This window comes from Notolabrus celidotus, chromosome 8 (genome assembly GCF_009762535.1).
Source record: "Notolabrus celidotus isolate fNotCel1 chromosome 8, fNotCel1.pri, whole genome shotgun sequence".
Taxonomy (NCBI): Eukaryota; Metazoa; Chordata; class Actinopteri; order Labriformes; family Labridae; genus Notolabrus; species Notolabrus celidotus.
In genome coordinates this window covers 19,175,240-19,185,966 of record NC_048279.1, presented here as the reverse complement: position 1 = coordinate 19,185,966, position 10,727 = coordinate 19,175,240, and the positions used below count along the sequence as shown (strand labels likewise).

The 10,727-nt window shown below is 39.7% G+C and overlaps 1 protein-coding gene across 1 annotated transcript; it reads left to right on the top strand.

The window, feature by feature from the left end:
* Nucleotides 1–1,608: 1,608 nt before the first annotated feature.
* Nucleotides 1,609–9,206, top strand: klb (klotho beta). Its single transcript, XM_034690479.1, has 6 exons — nt 1,609–2,557; nt 4,567–5,080; nt 5,163–5,431; nt 5,544–5,800; nt 5,956–6,887; nt 8,118–9,206. The coding sequence occupies exons 1-6, from the start codon at nt 1,796–1,798 to the stop codon at nt 8,543–8,545; spliced, it is 3,162 nt and encodes a 1,053-aa protein (XP_034546370.1). The 5' UTR covers nt 1,609–1,795; the 3' UTR covers nt 8,546–9,206.
* The last annotated feature ends 1,521 nt before the right edge of the window (nt 9,207–10,727 follow it).

Here is a 10,727-nt window from a genome sequence, read left to right as displayed (position 1 = left end):
TCAGAGGTGGGGTTTCTGTTAAAAATCTATAATTTGGGATGAGTTAAAATGCTGACAGTCCTTAAATGAAGAAATGTATTTATTGGGATAAACCCCTTGAGATGTGCCATCTCGTTTTAACTGGGGGGTAAGCTGTTTTAAGTCAAAAGGAATATAACAACTGTTTAATACTTTAATGAAAGTAGGTTGTGAAGACAGAAAGTGTAAATGTTATTTATGAGTAAATGCCCTGGCCCCCCCTACCTATGTGAGAGCCTCAGTTGGGCCACCCCGGTCAAAAAGTTCTGGACACATCCCTGCTCTCTACGTGTGGCCTCAGCTCAGTTTTCTTTAGTGTTATTTGGGGGAAATGGCAGTAATTGTTTTTTTGGGTCACTGAACATTTTCAATTTGATCCTAGGCTTTTTTTTTTTAGATGATATGTTATAATAAAGAACCATTTTAATTCCACCATTAGTTTGGTTTAGTTTTCAGTTGTGTAACCATTTTTCTCTTTCTTTATGGTGCAATTCACATTATTCAATTCAATGAAATATTGCCTCACAGTTTTACAAGAATCAAAGTCTGTCCAGTACTTCTTGGGGTGAAAGTTGCTTGATTTGGTTGTCCGTTCAACTATTTAAAATCCCTACCACCCTTTGTCACATCTGTATGAATGCAGTTATGAGTTACATAAATGACAAGTTACAAATGAAGCTTGTTGCTCTGTGGGCGGTAGATGTCCGTTTCCAAACTCAATTACCTTAACTCCATAACCATGTGAAGCCCAGCGTTTCCAAGACAACCACATTGTTTACTCCAATCAGCTGTAGACCCCGCCTTTAATCACTGAGGATGAGGAAGGAGCTAATTGGTGGTGTTTGACCTGCTCTAGGGTGATTGAGAAGCTTCAATAAAAGACAGACACACAAACGCGTGTGCACACACTTCCCATTAATGTGTGTGTGCTGGCAGCACTTCTATTTCCTCGGGGCAGTGCTCGTTACTCACCTGCCAAGTGGAGCTAAATCCAATAAGGCGAGATGTGCTGGTGTCACTGCTCTCACCTGGGGTTGTGTGATCAAATACTGGGAGATTGATGTGAACCTGAGAAGCTTCTGGCTATAAGATAATGATTAAAGGCTGCACTACATTGAACTGTCCTTACTTCTTTTGTAACCAAACGCTGTAATTATTACACATTTAATAGATTATATTTCTTAACTCGGAGAGGGAACTTCCTTAGTTTCAACATACAAAAATAGGACAAACAATCTGCTTGTGTCTGCAATGTGAACTTCTTCTTAGTTATGGAGCCCAGATCAGAGTACAAGCTAATTATTGACACAAGAACTTTCTGTACAGCAATCAACAGCATGTTTATAGCTGTGTGTGTCCTCTCAGGAAAAATGCATAGATAACCTGTGTGTCACTGTGAGTGTTGTTTCTCTCCTCTTGTATACGATTGAATATTCCTGATATAGCTAGGTTAAATAATTCTATAGAAACTTCTTAAAAGTATGATTTCATTGTACAGTTGAGTGTGGACAAGAATCAACCTTTGTATGTGTGAACATGATGTAGGGAGGGGCTGAGTGGGAACACAAGTACACTGAGGGAGAGATAGTGAAGTCTGAGCAGATCGTCACATGGATTATGCGGCACCTCCAAGCTTCAGATGTCGTTGCTTTCTTCTTCGTCCATGGACCTCTCACTTTCCAAAAGAAGATTTCTGATACTTATCAGAGAGATTACTCTGGCTGACATTAGCTAGCTCCTTCAGGTGGATTTCTAAAACAAGACAGGCTCCTTCAGTATGCTGGACCATCCTTCACCTCCTCTTCAGCTCCTCTCACTCTGCCTCCTGTTTCTGGTGTCTAGTGTGAACAAGGCAGCCTGTTCTCCTGGAGAGGGCAGGAGGATTTGGCAGCAGCCCAAGACGGGCCTCTTCATCAAAGACCAAGCTTTCCTTCATGACAATTTCCCTTCAGAATTTCTCTGGGGGACAGGAACGTCTGCTTTCCAGACTGAGGGAGCCTGGGATCAAGAGGGGAAGGGTGCGTCCATCTGGGACCATTTCACCCACTCAACTGCCGGCAGTGATTTGGCAACTGAGACTGCAAATGTGGCAAGTGACAGCTACACACGCTGGGAAAAAGATGTAGAAGCGCTGGAATATCTGGGTGTAAGATCATATTCTTTTTCTCTCTCTTGGCCCAGACTCTTCCCTGATGGGGATGCAAAAAATCAGCCTAATATAGAGGCCGTGGAGCATTACAGCCGCCTAATAGAGAAGCTTCTGGAAAAGAAAATTGAGCCGATTGTCACTCTCCATCACTGGGACCTGCCACAAGTGCTACAAGAGCGCTATGGAGGTTGGAGAAATGACACACTGGTTGACTTGTTTAAGGAGTACGCTGCATTTTGTTTTCACACATTTGGGAGCCGCGTTAAATTTTGGATCACAATGCATAATCCATACCTGGTGGCTGTGCAGGGGTACGGGACAGGTGGGCATGCCCCTGGGGAAACAGGAGGTCCAGCTGGCTCTCTCATTGTGGCCCACAACCTGATCAGGGTAAGTAAGACAGGGTCAGTCAGGGTCTGTGAATCTGCAGCTAAATACAATCTATGTTCTGCAGTATTTCTGCAACCTTTGAACCTCTACAGCACTATGATGTATGATAGTGAGTGTTTGCATCTTGCAAATGATTTTAGGTCCCATGACAGCACAGCAAAGACAGAGTTCACCAATGTTGCTCTGATACTTTGTTGCAATAAAACAATAATACATTATTTCGTACACTGTAATATATAACAGATGCAGCCTAAACACTCCGTTTTTGTATCACCTCCATTAAAAGCAGGTCATATTTTTACTATATGACAAGCTTGTGATCAGTAAACAGAACACTGAGAGATTGAGGTCGGAGTCCACCACATCAGCACTTTTGCACCAGAGGGAAACAGTGTTCAACAGGAAGTCGTGGAGATATGCTTCAGTGATAATCACTCATGTTTATACAGCATAGCACAGGTGGTGTGTTTACAGCTAATGCTGTGCTGATTGCATGAGCTATTTCCTATTACTCAATGTCTTTATGATTTTACTGTCTTACTTCAACAAGAAGAAGAGGCATATTTGGCCTCAGGGGTTTGTTTCTGCTTGTTAGTTTGCAAAATATCACTACACCATAACTGAAAATAAATTAGGATAAATGATTTCAAATCCAGGTAGAGCATCAGATGCTCCATTTCTTTTGTAACATCTGAGAAAATCGTAACAAATTGCAATAAAGCATGCTTGTCTCTCAAGCTTTCATTTCAAGTGCATCTTGACGAGTGTGTGCACTGTAAGACTTTTCAAGCTGGTTTAACTTGGAAATGTAAGTTCCCCTGCTACCTTGAAAATGTAAGTTCATTCAACTTCAAAAGTAGCTTTGCCTTAAATCCAAAATTAAAGTTCAAAAAGTTGATTTAACTATAATGTACTAGTTGTCACAATATTGTAGTTTAAGTTATATATGTTAAATCACTTTTGATATTTCATTGATTCAACTTTATACTGCAAGTTAAAACAATGAATTATAGAGTTTTATTGAAGTTATAAAACTTGTCTTACCTAGTTGAAACCACACACATTTCTCTGTTGTTTCAATGTAAATTTCAAGTTTTTCTTAAGGTTAAATAGCTTGACTAATTTTTTTCTTACTTGTCTTTATAAGCTAGGATAATTTCTGTTTCTATTTTTTTTTTAACTTAGCTGCATCAGCTATTTTGAAAAATGATTGTAAGTATGTATACCAGTAGGCTATTTTAAAATCCACGAACCACCAACATTGTGGTTTCCAAGCTAGCATTATTGACCGTGCAAACTAGCTGGTATCAGGTAAAACAGAGATAGCTTCACAAAGAAAATAATATTGTGCACCCTTTAACGTTTTTTTTTTTCATATGATACAAATGTTAAAGGAACCAAACCAAAAAGGTTGTGAGCAGGATGGCAGCCGCAGAAGAATTGGCTTAACTTAAAAGCCTCCAACCTTTCCATTCATTAAACTATCAACAGCACAAATTGCATACTCCTACAGCCAAATGAAAAGTGTAAAAGAACATATTAGAGAGAAAATAAATTAACCTTAATAAATAGATATAAACTTATATCAAAATCCCCTATTCCCGCTTCTTTTGTTGTTTTATTTTTTAAACTTAGAACTTGAAAAAGCTAGTTCATTGAACATGACAAAATATCTAAATCATCCAAACAATTAATTCTTGCAATTTTTATATTCTAAAACTCATATAGCCTAGTTCAAAGTTTAAAACTTCTTCAGGCTCTTTGAGTTAAAGAAAAAACATTAATGGATATAACTTATTGGGGCTATAATATTTTACAGTGTGTAAAAGTTAGACACATTCAGAACCTTACACAGTGGCTAAATGCACAACACCACAACTCTAAAACAAAATTCAGTCATCATTAACTCATTTTTTCATACATGAACTTTCCTTACTGTCAAGATGCAAAAGTCCTGTGTAAACAAAATGCATTGTACTGTAGAAAACTGTGTCTGCTGTGATTTCCAGGCACATGCTAGAGCATGGCACACCTACAACACCCACTTCCGTCCGGCTCAGAAAGGTCAGGTATCCATTGTCTTGGGATCTCACTGGGTTGAACCTGAAAGGGGGAAAGCTACGGTCGATAATGTTGAGTTCTGCCAGCAGTCCATGGAAGCTGTCCTGGGCTGGTTTGCCAACCCAATCTTTGGTGACGGGGACTACCCGGTCTCTTTAAAAGACAAACATGGAACCCTCCTGCCCTTATTCTCCCCTGAGGAGAAGCTCTGGGTGCAAAACACTGCAGACTTTTTTGCTCTGTCATTCGGGCCGAATAACTTCCGTCTGGGCCAAGGCATGGTGCGGAATGGGCAGACGGTGACCCCTGACCTGAGGCGCATACTGGGCTGGATAAAGCTGGAGTATGGGAGCCCAAGGGTGATGGTTGCTGAAGGAGGTTGGTTTTCTGAAGCCAGTGTGGGAAGAGAGGACACGGTGATCATTTATCTGATGAAGAGGTTTATCAACCAGGTCCTGCAAGGTAAACAAAAAAGGGTAAAGACATAAACATAAAAAAATAGAAATGAAATTGACCTCTTGTTTTCATGTATTTTGTTTTTCAGCTATCAAGCTAGATGGTGTGAAGGTGTTCGGGTACTTTACCTGGTCCTTGGTGGACGGATTTGAGTGGAGTTATGGATTCACTGTCAGGCGTGGCCTTTTCTACATCGACTTCAGCCAATCAAACCGAACAAGGATCCCCAAAACCTCTGCTCTGTACTACAGAGGTGTTATCTCAGATAATGGTTTTCCCAGGGATGACACCTCCAGAGAGATCACAGGCCGTTTCCCCTGTGAATTTCACTGGGGAATCGCTGACTCTACTTTACAGGTAATAAGACAAAATCTGCCACCACTAGAGAGGAATTTCCCAGCAGAACGAATGCTAAATCTATAGCGGTGTATTTGGACTTTGACTTTCTTTTTTCTCGTTGTTATTGTAGGTCCAGTTCTACCCTTTATCACCACAGTTTATTGACCCACGTCTGTACATCTGGAACCTCACAGGAGACAACTTATTGTATCCAGTCCCAGGGGTGACAATGCCAACCAGACCAGCCCAGTGCACAGACTACCTGGCTATTCGTGGTCGTCTTCGCTTGTTTGCATCCACTGGGGCTTCTCATTATAGCTTTGCCCTCAACTGGTCTCTGATTTTACCCCAGGGAGACCTCTCAAATGTGAACGCTGCAGGTCTGAGGTAGAAATACACAAACATGGACTGTTTCTATTTCCGATCTTTTCTTACAACTAACCTAAAACATGTAAAAATATCTGAGTCTGCTTCTCATTTTGTCGACAAACATCATCCCCTGGTTGTATAACCCGTTATCATTTTATTATTGCATCTCAAAGGTACTACCGCTGTATCCTGACCGAGCTCAAGAAGCTAGACCTGGTGGCTGTCGTCATCCTCTACTACCCCACACATAGGGCTCCAAATCTGGGCTTGCCTGGGCCTCTGCATGCCTCCGGTGGTTGGCTTAACTACAGCACAGTAGAAGCCTTTCAGGACTATGCCGCACTGTGCTACAAGCAGCTAGGATCCTGGGTCCCTTACTGGATCACCATCAATGAGCCAAACAGACTAGTAGATGTTTATTCCAGTGAGAAAGAGAAGCATCAGGCTGCTCATCATCTACTTCTGTCTCATGCAAAAGCGTGGAGGATGTATGAGAGGGAATACTCATGTCAACAAAGAGCAAAGGTATCTCTTGCGCTACATGCAGACTGGGCTGAACCTGCTAACCCTTCGCTGGAGTCACATTCAGCAGCAGCACAGAGATTTCTTTTGTTTGAACTTGCTCGCTTCTTAGACCCATTGCTGGGGACAAAATATGAGGAGGAGCATCACAAAGGGGACTACCCACAAGAAATGAAGTCATACCTGGAAAAGAGAGCACAAGTAACGGGCCTCCCTGGATCCCCTCTTCCTAATTTTACCAAGACAGAGAGAGAGGAGATTAGGGGGGCATTGAGTTTTATCGCACTGAACCATTTTACCACTCGTCTTGTTTCTCCATATCCACACACACAAGCTACGTTTCAGCACAAACAACCCCCTGATCATGGCTGTCTGACACTTACTGATCCCACCTGGCCCTCCTCTGATCGGGGGCAGGCCATAGTACCCTGGGGCCTGAGGAAGATCCTGAGCTGGGTGAGCCAGAGATATGGAAGAGAGCTGCCTATCATCTTCACAGCCAGTGGGGTTGATGACCAGGCTGCTCTGGAGGATAAAGTCCGGCAACGATTTCTCAGGAGCTACCTTCAGGAAGCACTAAAAGGTGGGACGCTGGGAATTATTCACTGGTATCACAATATCCCACATAACAGGAATATTATATTTATTTAATTTAACATTCTTGCATTTTTTGTTGTTTATTTTTGTAATTTTGCAATTTCTCATATTCTGTATCAGGTTGTTCTAATATTGTATTGGTGTATCCTCCAATATAGCCTAAAATGGAGGTATCAAGTACACTAGTCTTTAGACTAATTCAATACAATAATAAACTAGAACCCAACAGATATTTTGTTTTGAGTCCAGAAAAAACACAACATCAGCCACCCTAGAATAAGAGTCCAAAGAGGGTAAGGTCATAGACCATGGAACAGATTTCGTTCATCCATTATGGTGTCCACACTTCTCTGATAACTTAAATTTCCCAGCAATTCTGAAAAAGAAGCCATTATAGTGGATACACAATGACCTCTTATGGCACCTGACAATTTGCTCGGAACAAACTCTGCCAGATAAGGATCACTTATTCACTTAAAAAGAACTCTGTTACAGCTAATTAAAGATAGAACAGTGTACATGGAACTATGAACAAGAACCAGGGTGGTCACCTGCCACTGCTGTCAAAAAAACATCAATAACCAGTCAGAAATTAAATAGTTAAATTACAAAACAATATTACCAGTGAGATCAAATAAAATCTGCTCTTTTGGGGGTAACAAATATAATCCAGTTGTTCTAGAACCCAAAATTAAACCAGTGGAAGGTAAATTATCATGTGACAATAACAAGCAACACAATAGCAGTCTGGAGGGATACTCGGTGAGGGCCCATAACAAAGCATAGGCAAAAGAACTGAAATTAAACAGAGATGTAACTCGTCTAATCGCAGCAAACCCTGAGGCAAATTCATTGCATGTGAAAACCTTCTTGGCATTAAATCCTATTCTGGATCTGTTTCTCATAGGAAATGTGCCCCTGCTATTCAGTCTCTTATTCATCATAGATTTTCAGTGTTAACGGAAACAGGCCCCTGCACAGGATGTTGACACAGAGGCACAGTTTTACAGGCGATACAGGTTTTATAACCATAAAGGATCAACCATAAAAGCCGGACGTAATGACAAACCATAAACAGTAACAGTTCCAGTGTTAAGCTCAAACTTGACCTTTTATTGCCCTTGGCTTACCTGTACTTGTAAATGTGCACACAGTGTTTGAGTGGAGAATGAATGAATTAACTGTATGTCATATGTCTCCTTGTGTTTGTTTTCAGCTCGTCAGTTAGACAGAGTTAATCTCCAGGGCTTTTACATATGGAAACTGCAAGATCGACATATCCCCCAGTATGGCCTCTTTACCTCACAGCAACACAACTCCAAAGCCAAAGCCTCCATCACTGTCTACAGAGAAATCATCACTCGTGGAGGTTTCCCCGAGGATAACACCACTCAGACCTGCAGGCTCAGAGAGCTGCAGGAGCCCTGCTCTGTCTGTGTATGGATGTTCAAAAACAAAGCGTTGCTGGTGTTTGGTGGCTGCCTCCTGATAACAGCTGTTATGTTTGTAGCACTCGTCATCTTTGTCTTAATCACCAAGAGAAACCAATCAAGAGTGAGTGGGATGAACAGGAAGAACAGGAGAAATGAAACAGTCTCTGTGTGCTCATGTCCACCTGTTAAGTATAAACTGTATAGACACTGACATTGACTGAAAGAAGTGGTGCATGTGGATCAATAATAGAGAAGATCAGTGGTCTGTAACTATGGCTGTTCTTGTGCTTGTGACAAATATATAATCAGTTTACAAACAGTTATTGAGTGGAAACTCCCCCCATCCATTTTGCTGAAAATAAATAATGAAATGAAGGGTTATAGGAAAAAACATTTGTAGAAGCTAGTGATAACAGAAATAACTGAGCCAAAAATAGATTTTCTGAATAGAAAAGACATTTTGCTGGATCCTATATTTCCTTTATTCTTTTTTTTTTTTAAGTCAACATTTGATCAGATGAGTTTTATGGTTGACTTCATAGGTGAAATGTTTTACAGAACTGCTCATATGACCTATGAAGATAATATGTCCATGCCATCATTCTTAAATGGTAACAAAATGAGTCAGTAATAATTACACTAAAGTATGTATTCAATATAATAAATGATATCGACTTGTGTTTTTAAATCTATGGTAGTTTGCACAGTTCAAAATATATATTGTAATTTCAAGCAGTGAAATGGATGGATGGATAGATCCACATCATTTAAACTTGAAACATATTTTCTATTTGACAGATTATATACATCTCCCTGTGACAATGATGCCCCCTAGTGTCATAAAATAAAATAAAACATGGTTGCCCTCATCCAAAAAAGAAGAAATATGTGATTTTGTGTTTCTATGTTATTTTGAGGACCATTAAGATAAGTTTGCATTTTAATAAATGATACAGTGTTGCTAGGTGTTAAGCCGACTTTAGCCTTACAAATGTGGAGCTGACAACTGCCTACATCTTCATTATTTTGAACATGTAGCTGTAAGTTAATTGTTATTCTCAGGTACTTCTCTCCAGGTTTCATGGTCACTTAATAATGATAATAATAATAATAATAATAATAATAATAATAATAATAATAATAATAATAATAATAATAATAATAATAATAATAATAATGCATTTTATTTACCATGCACTTTACATTCTGAACAAATCTCAAAGTGCTACAGGACATATTAAAAAGGCAGTAAGAATAAAAACAGGGTTAAAAACAGACAATAAAATGCAGACACTTGTTAAAAGACACTGTGGTTAAATAAAACAAGTAAAAGCAGCAGGGAAGGTCAGATAAAAACTTAAGAAAAGGGGATTTTCTCTTAACGTATGTTTTACCCTTGATATTTTCAAACCACCAATGCCATGATTTCGATCATTTATTTTATTAAAGTGTATATCACTAGCAGACCCTGAAAGGAATTGTAACAGCACAGACACTGGTTTTACTGGGATCATTGGATGGTAAGGGAGCTTTAGTTTAAATAGCCAAGCAGGGGCGTTGTAGTGGGGGGAAAAGTGGGACTGACTACCTAGGGCCCAAGAGGGGAGGGGGGCCCTTAATGGGACTGAAATAAAATATGTTTTCTACAACGCTTTTCTTTTGCTTTGTTATAACTGCAATAAGATAACTAAAATTGTCTGATTAAATAAACAAACATTCAGAATTCCTTTCTGGAAAAAAGGTGAGTCTCTACGTTTGGACCACAGCTGTCTGTCAGCAGCAGGCAGCTCCTGGGGGGCTGAGTGGACAGCGGCTGCGGAACAGACCGTGAGCCTTGATCAATCAATGTGGATGCACAATTGATAAGTTAAAAATGCATATACAATGGGCTCATAGTGTGATTTAAACATATGTCTATGCATAAAAACGCTTGTCATTGTCATATTTTCATAGCATCAAGTGTGGCTGAATCTGATTGAAAGTAAACTGTAGGTTTTTAGAGTTTTATTTGACTTCATGAGGTTAGATTATACCAAATAATGCCCCCTTGTTGTATTCAACTAGTCACTTGGCTTCAAATAATCTTGTCAACAGAGGTGGTCAATATTGTGCAGTTACATTTGGAGAAATTGTAAAAAAAAAAAAATTTTCTTTATCTATGCATTTATTTATTTAACCAGGTAAGAGAATCATTGAGATTTAAAACCTCTTTTTCAAGAGTGACCTGGCCAAGATGGCAGCACAAAATAGGTTACAACCATAGACTGTAAATAAAGGTTACAATACACAAGCACACAAAACAACACAAATAGAATACGGTCACAGTTTCACATGGTTACATGATTACACAGTGCAATCACAAGATCCAATAGAGCATGTTTCTCTGTTAATAT

What these genes read in the sequence shown, in the direction of transcription:
- klb (XM_034690479.1), top strand. Translation starts at nt 1,796, where the DNA reads ATGCTGGACCATCCTTCACCTCCTCTTCAGCTCCTCTCACTCTGCCTC. An exon ending in TATCAACCAGGTCCTGCAAG is followed by an intron (nt 5,081 to 5,162) that starts GTAAACAAAAAA and finishes TTTGTTTTTCAG; the next exon opens with CTATCAAGCTAGATGGTGTG. An exon ending in GTGAACGCTGCAGGTCTGAG is followed by an intron (nt 5,801 to 5,955) that starts GTAGAAATACAC and finishes TGCATCTCAAAG; the next exon opens with GTACTACCGCTGTATCCTGA.